General features: G+C 42.1%; 1 protein-coding gene across 1 annotated transcript in view; it reads left to right on the top strand.

Moving 5' to 3' along the window:
- The window catches only part of ZNF451 (zinc finger protein 451), a 33,817-nt gene that overhangs the window by 13,996 nt on the left and 5,035 nt on the right, over positions 1-14,786 (top strand). The window contains exons 7-12 of the mRNA XM_088531223.1: positions 1,102-1,255; positions 3,476-3,623; positions 4,168-5,816; positions 6,750-6,884; positions 9,952-10,082; positions 10,461-10,647. Of these exons, the coding sequence (XP_088387349.1) occupies positions 1,102-1,255; positions 3,476-3,623; positions 4,168-5,816; positions 6,750-6,884; positions 9,952-10,082; positions 10,461-10,647 (2,404 nt within the window). The remainder of the gene's footprint in view (positions 1-1,101; positions 1,256-3,475; positions 3,624-4,167; positions 5,817-6,749; positions 6,885-9,951; positions 10,083-10,460; positions 10,648-14,786) is intronic.

Below are 14,786 nucleotides of genomic sequence, written 5' to 3'. Positions count from 1 at the left end.
GTATTCCCTTTTCTGCATTTCTTCTTTCTGTTAATTATACTCTTTATCTGTTTCTTCCTTAGGTTCTTAAGGTGTAAAATTTCAGTTCAGTGAAAGATGCTTAGATATTATCTTCAGGGTGCTTTATTTAGCAGCCTACTGGTTAAATGGGTAATGGGTGGCAGTTTCAAAGTTGAGTATTTTAATCACCAACCCACACATGGACCCACTTAGCCTATTAAATCAAGGGAAGTTTTAGATGCTCTCAAAATCAGGCTGCTTTCAGATGATTCATGTTCATACCTCACAAGCTTGACAGTTACGCCATAGTTTGTCTCTGCTCTTTATCCATTTCTTTCAGCTGCAAGGACATCAACGGGAGTTGTTAGACATGTTTGGTGAAAGGAAAGGCTCTTGCAGCAGGCATAAGGATAGGATAACATTGGTATAAAAGATGAGGACATGATGCAAAGCTGTGTTGTGGAAGAAAGCTTGTCAGGAAGATACTGTGGGAGAAGTGAAAGGAAAAAGCAGAATCAGAGTGTCCAAAGCAAAGCCAGAGCATTTCTACAGTGAAGGCAGAGACTTGCATTTGATGTGGAAGGCGAAGAAGGGTGGGGGGAGTAAGGAAGAAGGGATCTGAGATGTACAGGACTTTGGTAAGGCTCACAGTCTGTCGAGCTGCTCTGAGGAGTGGCATTTTGAGAAGATGGAGGTGAGAAATGCTAATGAAGAAACAACACAGTGTATCAGGAAAGCCTTTCTGTTGTAGTGATGGAAAGAGAGCTTTTACAGAGAGCCTGCTCAGAGGAACTAGGTAAGAACTGGTGGCTAAATACAGTCATTCCGAGGAAAGTGTAGTTGCAGCGGTGCGGAAGAAAGGAACAGAAAACTGGCTCAAGCAACAAGGTTAAGGAACTGAGTTAAGGGAGACAGGTTGTCCAGTTCCCTCTCTCAAACAGAACTGTAGCTGTAGGCTGTAGATAAACATAGATGTGGTAGCTGGACACCTACTAGGGAAGAATCTTTCTGTGGAGAGAAAGAGGAAGAGAAAGATGCGGAGAGATGGGACTGATCTGTTGCCTTCATGTTTTTCCTAACGTAGACCATTTTATGTTCCAGCTGAATGAAAATGATGGACATAGAAAAGATCTCCCTCCTCAGCTTATCCAGTGTTATGCGTGCCCAAGCTGCTTCCTCCTCTTCACCCGAAGAGATGAATGTTCGCAGCATATGTCTGCAGAGAACCACTTCCTCCATTGTTTTAAACTGAGTGGTATGTTGCAACCTAAGTGAACTGCTTTTCCTTCTTTCTGGTAATGGATCCTGACAGAGTGAAATGTGAGGTTAAGAATGAAGTGTGAATTAAGAGCTTAAGAAAAGCTCTTAATGTGTTCTTGATGTACTTTTTTCTTGATCTTATATGTTACTATGTTCCGTAGATGTTTTTAAAGTCATGCTTTTATGTATCATTGATTCTCTATTACAATTGCTCTACTGACAAGCAGACTTCTTATCCCCGTGCTGGCAGCTTTCACACATAAGCTTCTCATCCTGCATTTGACCCTATGTGATCACTGTCCTGAATAGGTTTGTATTTAACATATTGAAAGGAGCACAGATGGAACCACGTAAATATTTCTTGTGAATCTACCTGGGATGTTTCTGCCCCCTGCTGTTCTGCCTGGAATCTGTGGCAGGTTATTTTCCTGGCTTGTGTTTTTATCACATGTAATGGAAAAGACCTGTGGAAGTTTCTTCTCCATGGAAGAGTCTTGCACAAACTGGTGAAGGCTGAGCTGTTGGCTCTGCTGTGAGCTTGTAGCCTCCTGAATGCTCTGTAAGAAATGACCCAGCTGATGTGTGAGCATTATCTTGGAAAACTGTCAGTGCCCTGTCAGGCTGTGTTACCAGCTGTACTGACTTTTTAGCTTTGACGTAAGCAGTGGGTATTAAAGCATTTAGTTTAATGTCAGGTAAATGTTTTAAAGAGGTGAGACATGAATGGAGTTGACTTCTTTCTTAAACAGTTGCCACATACTGTAGCTTGCAGGTTAGACCTGTGTGGCCAAAAGGATTTGTACAGCTGATATTCATACCAATATGTGCTGCCACTTCCTTTCCTCAGAGCGTAGGATGGAAAAAGATTTTGAAGGAATCTTCCTGCAATTTGAGTCTGGGCTGCCCTGTTCACAGAAGTGACAATCAGCTGCCCCCTTCTGAGTTCTCTCATTTGTTTTAACTCTAATGGGCTTTGATTTCAAATAGATTACTAATTCTTATATGTTTATTACAAATTCCATGGAAGTCAGGCTGTAGGTTTTTGAAAAGATTGCATTTAGGGAAAAAAATAGAAAGGTTGCCACTGCTGTGAAAAGATTAAAACAAAGAGGGCAGTTTCTTCTTTGATGATCATAGAATCATAGAATGCTTAAGGTTGGAAGGGACCTCTAGAGGTCATCTAGTTTGTTTGGAAGATCTCCAGAGAAGGAGACTCCACAACCTCTCTGGGCAGCCTGTTCCAGTGCTCTGTCACCCTCACTGTTTTAAAAAAAAAAAAAAAATTCCTTAAGTTCCTGAGGTTTCCTTTGGTGCTTCAGTTTGTGGCCATTTCCTCTAGTTCTGTCGGTGGCCACCACTGAAAAGAGGCCAGCACCATCCTCCTCACTGCCTTCCTTGAGGTACTTATAGACACTGATGAGATCCCCTCTCAGCCTTCTCTTCTCCAGGCTGAACAGGCCCAGCTCCCTCAGCCTCTCCTCATAGGGCAGATGTTCCAGGCCCCTGATCATCCTTGTAGCCCTGCGCTGGACTCTCTCCAGCAGCTCCACATCCCTCTTGTACTGTGGAGCCCAGAACTGGACACAATACTCCAGATGCGGCCTCACCAGGGCTGAGTAGAGAGGCAGGATCACCTCCCTCGACCTGCTGGAGACGCTCTTCTTAATGTGCACCCCAGGATCCCATTGGCCTTCTTGGCCACGAGGGCACACTGCTGCCTCATGGTCAACTTGTCGTCCACCATGACGCCCAGGTCTTTCTCTGCAGAGCTGGTGATGAATAGCATTTAGTCACATAAAGAACAAAATGCAGAAGCACTCTTTTTCTTCCGTTTACATTTTTAGATCTTCATGATTTAATGTCATCATAGATTAAGATCATCATAGATTGAGAGAATTTAAGTCATTAATATTTGTGAGAGAGTCTTGTGACCAGAACTTGTAGGAGAAGGGGAGTAAATCATTGATTAGGGAGAAACGAGGTGCTAACATTCAGGCATGGGATTGTTTAACACATTAATGCAGTTTATTGATTAACAAATGAATGCCAGATTGTTAAATTTAATGCAGTTTTACTGCCCAGCAGGTGTGGTTCAGATTACACATGGTAAACATGATGTCTGAGCCTTGCCTCTGAAGCACAAGTGAGAGTTTAAACACACTGTGAAAGGGCTCATTAATCCCAGCTCGGCTCTTTCTGCCCTTCCCTCTTACAGATGAAGCGAAAAGCGGCTTTCCTCTCCCTTTCCCATCCTATGCAAAGAAGCTCTTGGTATCGTTGTGCAAAGAGGTCCCCTTCCAGGTGAAGTGTATATCCTGCTACCAGGTACTGCGCTCACACATGGAATTAACAGCTCATTTCAGGTTTGTGAGAGGCAATGTCTTCAAGCTAGGAACACCCATAGGTAGATAGTGATAGATATGTGCCCATGGGGGGACTCCCAGGGGAAGCTATACCCAAACAACCCCTTCTCCATGTGTTCGCTTTTCCACATGATCTACTGGAGAATGCTGATCAATGTCCATATTATTTTTGTTACTTTTTTTTTAACAGAACAACAGAACTTTATTGGTCTCTATACCAGTATGTTTCAGTTGTCAGTGTTTAGTTTCTAAAGCATACTTAGTGATCAATGTAAACATCCATCTCGGGGTAATTTTGGAACTACCCCTACTACTAGTTTTGGAAATTGGCACCTTATTCTTTATGGAGTGCAGAGACTTAGGCAGTAGTTAGGCATTGTATATTTTTGTTGAAAAGTTAATAGGCCAGGTAAAGTATCCAGGGGGCACTATTTCCACACCCCAATTGCAGTAGCTACTAGGGAATATTTCAAAGTACCTCTGAAAATCTTCAAGAGTTCCAAGTTATGATATAAACTTTTTTTTTTCCTCCAATCCTATCTAGAACACAGTGTCGTAATTCTGGCCCCATGGCCCTGTCAAAGAAGAGCATCTCCCAAGTTGCAGAAATATTTAAAACAAAAGGTCACTGTGAGAAATGTGATAGACTCTTTGCTGATGAGGATCAGATCATTCAGCATAAGCAAAGCACTCAACATAAAATTAAAGTTATTTCTACAATGGAAGAGTCCATCTTGACATTCTGTCATATCAGTGAAAAAAATAAAAATCCGTCTCATTTGTGTCATATCGTGGATCGCTCCAGACCACTGCTTAAGAGACCTTTGAATTTGAAGGACTCCAGCAGTGAAAATGGATCTACTCCTTCGAAAAGGAAAAGTGATTTAAAAGGGAAAAATGAAGGTCATGTAGTAAACCAAAGTCAAGGTAGCAAAGTGAAAGCCTGGTTTTGTGAATGCCTTCAGAAGTTTCTTACAGAAGACTCAGTCGAAAAACACATTTTAGCAGCGAACAGGATCTGTCACAAGTGTGCCGTTTGCGGAAAGCTTGCGGAAACCTCGAGCATTATCCGCCTGCACATGAGCCGGTTCCATGGGGGAGCACACCTGACTAACTTCCTTTTCTGGTGCAGAGCATGTGCTGTAGATCTCCTCAGAGAAGAGGATATTATGGGGCACGTGACTGAATTTCACGGTGGACACAGTTACTATTATGAGCAGGAGGCTCTAGAAGAGGAGCCTGTGCCCTCTGCTTCTGGCACAGCATGCAGCTCCTCGATGGAAATGCAATATTATGTTGCTAGTCCTGTGGAACTGTCCCCTGAAAGAAGCCCTTTGCTGGGAAAATGGCAGTGCCACATGTGTGAGGAGATGTTTGACTCCGAGGACAGCGTTAAACAGCACTGCCTGTCTTTAGAAAGCCATGCGTTTCACAGGTACTGCTGTGGCCTGTGCAAAAACCACTTTCGGAAAATGGAAACACTGCAGCGGCACTGCCAAGAGCATCATAACCATGAGACAGACATTAAATACTTCTGTGGCCTCTGTGGCGATCTCTTTTTTGACATGGAGGAAGAATTTCTAGCTCATTATACAGAGCTTCATAGCACGGACTATGCATTTGTACCTGAGCAAGTGGAAGTATCAATAAAAAAGGAAGATGACTTCCTCCCAGTTGAGAAAGGAGACTACTTAACCTGTGGTTGCCGGGCAAATTATGTCTCCCGACTAAACAGAAGGAATGATTATGTGAATTGTCAGAAGGTCATGTTGCAAAATGGAAGTTTATGGTTTCGCTGCTGCTTCTGTTCTGCAACTGCGCAGAATTTTGATGATTTGAACAGCCATCTCAGTAGCCACCCTTCTGTGAAACGCACTGGTGAGATGTACGTTGTCAGATGCGCTGCGTGCAACAAAAACTTCCATGATCTCGCAAGCGCCCATCAGCACTATCACATGAAGCACTGCTTCCTGCAGAAGCCGGATTTGTCCAACCTTGCGGCAGAACCAGAAAATACGTTGTTCAAGTTCACTGCTAGTGGGGCATGTGTGGACAAGAAACCTGATAAAGCCAAGTTTGCAGCACATCCAGCCAGGGCTCAAGAAGGATTGCAGTCTCCTCTTCTGTGGGGACCAAAACATGGAAAGAAAGAAAAAAAAGAAAACTTGGCACACATGGAAGAATCTGGTGAAGGTTTGTAGATCTTTTTACGTTAGAAAAATCTTACTGTCTTAATACGCTCTGTTCGAATGTGAGTGCAAGTAGGTAACATACCATTTCCCTGAACCTGGTCTGTTCGATGTACATTGTTTCTCAGAGTTGCCGTTTGAATTCTCAGTATTTAGTTTTCCAGAACTTGAATTCAGCACTTTATCTTTACATGTCTTACACATTAAGTCTTCCAAAAACAAAAAGGAGAGTTCAGAGCCTTGGGACTGAAACATGTAAATCCCAAAAGACAAGACAGCATAATTTGGGATTAAAGTGTGATTATGGATTTAGGATTAAAGGAGAGCAATCAAGGATCTCAAAGAGGTTGAACTCCTACAAATGCCCAAGCGCTCTATAACACACACATGTTCAAGGGAAACTTCCTTTTTATGTGTTTAGCTTCCTCCTCTAAGAGGAAGTACCCTAAATGTTCAAAAGTGGAGGGCTTTTTAATTATTTGTGGTGTCTAAAGGCAGCTTTTTGGGTAAAAGCTGTTGACACTTTTGTTCATTCTACAGCAAAATGTTTCTAAACATTTTACCTGCCTTTATGTGTGTAAGATGTTAAATGCTGTAGGCACTGGCCATGATAGAAAGTGCACAGTGGAAAGGTGAATGGGCTGGTAAAGGTCCTGGTGCAGGGCAAGAGCTGTCTGTGCCTACCATGAAACACCATCCATCTCCACTAAATCAGCAGATCGTGCTGTGTCTTCTGCCTGGTTTGTGCCCTACTAAATGCTGTGTCAGTTGACTTAAAATCAGTACTGGAACAGTGCTGTCACTAAATTGGATCACATTTAGCACGTACAGCAGCTAAATATGTGGAATTTTAAAAGTATATCTGAGTTGATGTTCATAGGTTGACCCAGAAAGTAAGACAAACTTAAAATGCCTCCTTTTTCTTCCCCCACTGAAGACCGTGAACTTCCTGATTTTGACTACCTGAGTACCATGACTCATATTGTGTTGGTGGATCTAGACAACTGGGGAAGCCTATTCACGCAGCTGCCAGCTAACCTTAACCAGGGAACCTTTATCTGGGGCTTTCAAGGTAAGCAACAGTTGAAGGAGATAGGAGTTTGAAAACGCTAACAAGTCCACCCAAATACTTGAGCAGAGATTCTGTGGATCTGAGAGAATATTGAAAAGGAGCAATCAGCCCGTAGGGCCCCTTAAGTCACGAAGTCACAGGTGCTATGCAACAGAAGTGGCTTTGAACTTCTCAAATTCAGTCTTAAGCTCTTCTGTCCTTATTATGTTTCCTAGAATATTGTTCCAAAATTGTTTAAGCAGTTTAGGGGGTGTTTTCTGCTACTAAACTTACTTAGGCTCTACCATGTTAGTTTTTTGTAGTTGCTAGGAAACCTGTAATATTTGGAGATTATTTTCTTTATAGCTAGTTTCCAAATGCCAGGTTGCCATCCTAATGTTCTTAGTCACAAAGACTTGATTCTACCTCTTTGTACTTGTGCCATTTCTGACTTGCCTTTGAGAATGCCCTTGGTCATGCTTTACTATGAATTAGTTTGGCTCACATCTGGAACATATGACGGATGGAATTCACCTTTTTAAGGTTTTCTAAGAAAATTTCTCAAGAAGCTCCCTAGTAGCATCCCATTAACTTGATACTTTGCATTACGTGGCTATTCTGATGTCAGTCACTACTGTGCCACTTTTGCTACCGTCTGCCTTGATTTCCCTTGTAGTACATCGAATATGTCAGTAACGTCCCAATAAAAAACAGCTTCCAGAGATCTATTGCCTGGAACCTGCGTCATCACACCAAGCCAACTTATAAAATTGTCTGGCATGCTTTATCTTTAGAAAACCTCATTCACTTACACCCTCTTTTTTACTTAATGTTCTTTATTGCCTCTTTTTTCCAAGCATGTACTGAAAGTTTATAAGCTGCTGAGGTCAGACAGAAAGGCCTGTTGATGCCTGAATCACTTTTTTCTCTTCTTGGAGCTAGGCATTTCATTTAGCTGATGAGGACAGGGCAGGATTTGTATGTGCATTTATTAACATGAGCTTTACAAACAGCCAGCCAGGCATACAGCAGGCCCTGTGGTTTAATGTCTGGTTGTTCAGAAATTTTGAACAATTCCTGAACTTCCTGAAAATCCTGGGGTGGGATTTTCTGGTCTTTTCAGTTAAAGCTCCCCCCTCTGTCTCTGCACTCCTTGATTTATAACAATATTGTGATTTTGGTTTGTTTTTGTTGGCTACTTTAATTACCCATTTGCTGAAGGCTAGTTGATTACTGTTATGCAAGCCAGCTGGTCGAGGAACAATCTAAAGGCTAATCTGAGTTTTATAGAGTATTCTTTAGTAAATTATTTTTTCATAGTTATGTCAAACTTTGTCCACTTGAATTCAGACATTTGTTTTCGATCATCCTTTGTTTGTCCTTCTGTTTAATTTAGCCAAAACCAGTTTGTCATTATTTGACTCAAGATTGCAATAGCAGAAGAGCTTGTTGGAGGAAACAAACTTAATATGCTCTGTTTTGATTTGGTTAGGAAATATGGGTTGAACCCAGGAGTGTCTGAATTGCATTATCAAAATGCTTGTCTACTGCTCATAAATGCAGTGTTATGTAAGGAACCCCTATTAGAGATGCTGGGGCTCCAAAGTGCTTCTGGTTTCAGTCATTCCAGTGTCCTCTACCTGCTTATGGTCCAGCTCCACCATAGTAAATACAGCTCCCTCATTTTCAGCTGTCATGGTCAAGTGTATGTTATACATGAAACAAAACATATGTAACCAAAACCCAGGCTTGGCAATCACTCTCAAATACTAGTGACAGCCTCAGTCACAATGGAGAGGATAAAAGGCCATTTTTCTCATGGGCAGATACCCCTAAATCTTTTCTGCACGTCATATTACTAAAACTTTGAACTTTCTAATCATTTTTGATACCTTCTAGTCATTAGAACAGAAACAAAAAAAAAAAAAAAAAAAAAAAGAGAGAGAATTCTGTTGCAGATTCCTTGGGCTGCCACTTCTTTGTCAGCTCAAGGAGGAAAATGCCTACAGTCGTCCATAGCGTGTTTGCGTGACAGTCTTAGCATGGCACGTCCTCATATGAAGTGTAATCACGTTCTCTTCTTGCCTTTTCCTCTCCTGGCAGGCACATCCCCATTCTTCCCTGACCCCTTGTCCCACCCCAGACTTGCTACTTCCTCATGACTGGGAATGTTGTGAAGTTCCTGTTTGTTCCTTTCAAGCTGTCCTGCAGTTTCTTCCATTTGTTGCTTTCTTTCATACTGTTCTAGTAACCCTGCTGCTTCCTCTGTTTTTCCCCTCTCTACTTGAGATTTGCTGCCCTTTTCCTTTCTTTTGTTACCTGTTTCAACCTGTTTTTTCTTTTAATCCTCTACCAAACTTTACTCAGCTCTTCTCCATTATCCAGTGCCTCTGGATAATACCGTCAGTATCCCTCTGCCAGTAGCTACATGTTTTTATGGGTTCATCTCTTCATGGGTTTCAGGACACTGCAGTCAAGAAAGAGAGCCTTAGAGCCTTGTCTTGCTTATTGTTCATTGCATCCAGGACTTTACTGGGGCTCTAGCATTTGTTTTCAGTTGCCGCCTAAGTTCTTGGATTTTCTCTTTAAAAGTGTTCCGGCTTGACATGTCAGACATATAAAGATTTTGTTGCAAATTGTAAAGGTTTTGCTGGAAATTCACTGGCACTAGCATGGGATTCCCTGTGAGGCCCTTTCTCAGGGTTCCTCTGTTTCTGCACGTCAACCATTAACCTTTTCTCGTCTTTGTGCTCAGATGAGTTGCCTTTCAAATGGAAAGGATACATGCTTATGTAAAAACACATGGGATTTCTAGGAAATGACTCTTTCAGGATTAGAAGAAAAGTCCTTACTAGTTTGAATGAAAGGCTTTCTGTATGATCAGGTAAAATTTAACCCATGTAGTTAGTTTTTCTTTTTTTAATCTGAAAATAAGAGATTTGAGGTTTTGTGTAAGTGTTTGTTTTCATTTTTACAATTATTAAAATAAATTTGTCTTAATAGGCCCGACTTACTTTTGCTTTTGATTTCTTGAACTCTTAATTCCCGGTGACACTGCTATGTATTTCTTTTTTCTTTGACTGTGCAGGAGGATATAGCAACTGGAAGCCTCCAGTGCAGTGCAAAATCTATAATTATCTTAAGAAGATTGGATGTTTCTTCCTTCACCCACGCTGTGGCACCCGAAGAGAAGCAGTAGACTTTGCCCTCTGCGTTCACGTACGTTAGCACAGGCTTTCTTCACTGCTGTGGTTCTGCACCTAGAAAAACTAAGGTCTGCTAATGATCACTAGTTGCAAGTGAGATTCTTAGGCTTTCTACACATGACTTCCACTGAAAAGAATGACAAAGCTGCCACTCAAGAAGTATTTCTGCTACTAAGAGTGGGTTTGAAACCTGCTCCTTGTGCCTTGAATATCCAGAGGTTCTTTTCAACCTCAACTGTACTGTGATTCTCTGATCATACTTTTCTCTTTGTTCTTATGATTGAGCTTTGGATTGCTCAAAGACGTTGTATCATAGATTAAATTGCTAAGTATATTAAATGTAGGTATCATCCTTCCTTTTCCTAAACATGTGTCCTTTTTCTCCACACAGGCTGGTCGTCTGGATGAGCACCTGCCCAAACAAATTCCTTTCACTGTACTTTCTGGAGACAAAAGCTTTCTAGAACTGGAAGCTCAGTTTAAAATGACACAGCGTTCAGCTCGCATCCTAAATCCTCATCACATTGAAGGAGACATGATGTGTGCCTTGCTAAACAGCATTTCAGATACCACAAAAGGTAGTATCTACGCAAAACATTAACTAAACATTAAGCACAGTCTTTCCAATAAACCAGTAGTCTTTCCAATAAAAGAACAGAATACTCATGCTGACAAGAGTCTAATGGTTATCTCTGGTGCTTCTTTAAGATGCTCAATTTTCAATTGTGTATTGATCAGAGAATCAATTTTCTCATGGCCCATTTTGAAGCAGGACTTAATTATGCATTTCTGGCATGCTTATGGCAAACTCTGTCTTCCTGATATCCTTTCTTATAGAGAAGACAAATTATTTTATTTCAGTCTGTAAATTCCTTTCTGGTTAAAGAAAAGCTCTTTAGAGCACTCTAGTGCACGTCTTGGTTAATTCACCCCCAAATCTTTGCTTTATTTGGTCTGGGTCTGAAACAAATGTGAGAATGAGGTTCTTGAGAGAGAGTCTGCTAGAGCCAGTGCTGTTTCAAAAAAATCTCTCTGTCTATTTTTAATTCTGATTGTCCTCTGGGTGACTACCAGTCATCTGATATTTGTTTTTCACTGTTTCATGACTCGCATGTCCATATGGAGAAAGAATATCAATGAAAGCCTTCAGGCTCTCTAGAATCCATATTCTAAAGTGACTGCACTTTCAAAATACAAAATAGAGATTTGATGCAGAATAATCAAAAGAAATTTAATCCAGTTCATTTCCAAGGAGCAAAGGATATTGGAAACAGAGTTGAGCTTAAATACTTTGAGTGTTTCAAAATACCTTTAAATACAGTTTTTCTGGAAAACCTGCCATTTCTCTACAGGCTGCTGCTGGTCCTTGCTTCTGTATTGACTTTGAGGGCTTGCAAATTGAGCCTGTTACAGAAGTCATTCCTGAATTAGCCCTAAGCTGCTTCCAGGGAAGGGAGGCTCTGAGTGTTGATGCAGGCTTGTGAGAATGACAGTGTGCTGCTGCTATTCTGTCAGGAAGATTATAACGGAGTGCTAGCACCGAGTGGTGAATTGACATAAATTGGTTAACAGAAACACAGGATAAAGAATTGCCTTCCCTGAAAAAGTGATGTGCGGTGAGCTGGGATGAAGTCCTTGGTGTTTTCTGCTGCTTCAGACATTTCCTGGTCTCAATTGGTTAGCTGAATTATGGGGATGTAATTCCTCGCCAGAAGCATACCAAAATTCCTGATTTGAAAGCATTTTTTTAATGTAATTAGAACAGAATTAGAGCTAGAACTGTTGAAGTGGAAAGTTGCTTTTGTTTTGGGAGCTTTGCATGGTTTTACGGAAAATTGGTAGGACTGGCAGACTTCTAGACAGCAGAGCTTGGTTAGTTTACATTCACGAACAAGACTGTCTTCTATAGGGTGTTGTTAAGGGGGTGTGACTTAAGCTGCGAGCATAGGAAGAGGGAAGTGACTGTTCTACTCGAGTGCTGTAGTTCCCTGTTGATTAGTTTTGCTTTATTCACTTGGGTATCCTGGCTAACAGGAAATGAATTTGATGTAACCGTTTTTCTGTGTATATATTGTACTTGTGTATTTATATTGGTCTTGCGTTCATCAGTTCCTAATCTAACCCTTTCTTTCAGCATGCTTTAGTATGCTAATACTTTTTTTGCTGTTATGGTAATGGGCACAACTAGGAAACACCCCAGGCTTTAGCCTTTTAACTTGATGTCTCAATGATCATTGTGCTTCCACTTAAATTTCACGCAAGGTTGTGATCAAAACAAATATATTTTGAGCACAAAAGTACCAGGATCATGCACGTATCCTTTGCCACTCATGGTTTCCAGGCAAGTTCAAAATAGTAATGTTGAACCTTCCTCAGTTCCTTCTCCTGTCCAAGTCAGCAGCATGGAACCAGGTAGTAAAATTGTCTTCTTGTATTAGCACAAGACTTAAAATAATAATTTTTGGTACCAGGCCTGTGTTCTTTGTGCTGTGGGATGACACCATTGCAAAGGGTCTATGAAGGTCTTTTTGAAAAGGTGTAATTGCCCCAAAATACACACCTAACTGTGGATCACTAGCACCTGTAAGCGTTTGCGAGTCCTAGTGTAGCAATGAGATGGCAAGTCAGGAAGCTCTAGGCTGGCATAACCTGTTGTCCTGTTACGGAGATGCAGCTGAATCTAAGGACACGCAAGTTCCAGAGCAAACAAATCTTGTTTTTGTCTCTTTTAAGCCTGCAGGCTGTTGGTTCTGATGGGAGAGGAAGTGAGAAATCAGTTATCACAGATAGTTGTGTTGAAAACATAGGATGGTTGTTGGTGTTGGAAGAACTTCAAAATGAAGAAGCTATTTCCCTAAATCATCTCCACAGATTACTTATCAGTAGCTCTGAAGTAGCCGGGCTATGTTTGAACTGCAGCAGTCTCTGCCTGTGGCACCATGTGAACCCTCTGGCCAATTCAGTAGAACTGCTCCTGGACCTGGGCACCATGCAGTCATTTAAACAAAACAAATCTTGCAGGGGGGTATCAGCTCTGTCTCAGGAGACCACTGGTTGTTCTAGATGTGTGAATTTCCTGAGGAAATGCGTGTTCTAGATGCATGAATTTTCATGAGGAAAGCAGTAGGGAAGGCATTTATTCCTACTTGTGTTCTTCTGCTGCTGAATCTGAGGTCTTAAACCCCCCAAAATTTCGTACCTATTTTCTTTAATGCTGTAGGGAGGGCTCATGGTGGGAGATTCAAGTATATTAATAAAATGGTCTGAGAGGATGGAACAGAAGAGTTTTCCACGTCTCCCTTTGTTTCCTTTGCAAATACAGGAGATTCAGAGCATACTTGTTATGTATATCTTGACACTTGATGTCTAGCTATCCTCCTCCCACTGCAGCTCACACTTCTAACGATTCCTGTTTGATGTGATGGTGCTGAGGACAAGTCTCATGCTGGGCTCGGGGGTCGTCATACCCCCCTGACACCAATATGAGTGCCAGACCTGCTGGCTTCACAGAAGTGAGTTTTTTGAGTTGAGGCTTTAACTTATATTATACACAGAGTCATCACATGAGATTTCTAGTTAGCCAAGCTCTTAGATATAAACAGATTTTTTTAATATATATTAAAAAGGATCACATGTTTTAGAATATCCCCTCCTCTTTCAGGGGTGAGGCTGCTTCAGGAGACTGTAAAAATCAGTCACTTGCAAGTTGGTGCCTCGCATGGGCTCTTTGATGGCCCGTGCTCCTCTTGCACTCACCCATAAGGTTCATTTTGTCTGTGTGGGAAGAGGCAGGCTGAGAACTCTGCACCATCTACTACTCCTGTCTACGGTGTGAGGCACCACTGAATTTATCTTCCAACAAATGATACTTGGAAGATCAGTATTCTGCTTCCCTCTAACAAGTGCAGCCAAGTTTCTAAGCTCCCACTATCCTCAAGAGCCTACACATACAGAGAGCCTTTCATACGGAGAACAGAGGAATCTGAGAAGAACCAAGAGCTGTTTTACATAAAAAGATGAGCAGAATTGCCTATATTTTCATTTGCAGGCGTAGTGGTATGGCATGGATGACCCCAATCCCTGCGCTCCCAGATCTTTGGTTGCTGACAGGCATCGGACTCCAGTGGACTAAAGAGCTTGCAGCTCCTGCTGTCCAAACAGGCAGAGCTGGAAGGGTGCAAGCGTTGGTAACGCGCTGTGTCCTGGCTGCTCGCTGGGGGAATGTGATCCTGCTACTCCTTGCATTACGCGGCTATTGCAGTGGCTGCAGCAGGTCGCTATAGGGAGCCATGAGAAGGTCACTGTCGAGTCGCAACCTCATGTTTTGCTGCCGCAGAAAGTTGTCATTAGCTGTGGTGTGAGTGCCATCTGCTGTGGGGACATTTCATACTTGTACATGTGCCTCTAGGGGGAAGACAGGGTTTTGATGTGTGAGACTGGGAGTCTGCGGAGGACTTTAGCCAAGCGGATGAACTGGGAAGTCCTCACCACCAGATCAGAGAAACACACCTAAAGGGTTTAAGCTAACCTGGATGGAAGTTCTGAGAGAGATAAAGGCTCTGTGGAAGCCTGAGTGACCATCATGGTACTGACAACAGCTCTCACAAGATGCCATGGGAGTAGGAGGGAAGACGGAAAGCCTCGTTTTAGTCATACTACACTTGAATGGACATCCTTGGCGAGATGCCCAGGGTGAAGCTGGAGGAACGGTGGAAGA

The sequence above is a fragment of the Tinamus guttatus genome, unplaced genomic scaffold (assembly GCF_059628265.1).
Source record: "Tinamus guttatus ecotype Peru unplaced genomic scaffold, ASM5962826v1 Tinamus_guttatus_pri_ptg000402l, whole genome shotgun sequence".
Classification (NCBI taxonomy): Eukaryota; Metazoa; Chordata; class Aves; order Tinamiformes; family Tinamidae; genus Tinamus; species Tinamus guttatus.
The sequence above is the reverse complement of the archived record's forward strand: the minus strand, read 5'-3'. Positions and strand labels throughout refer to the sequence as shown.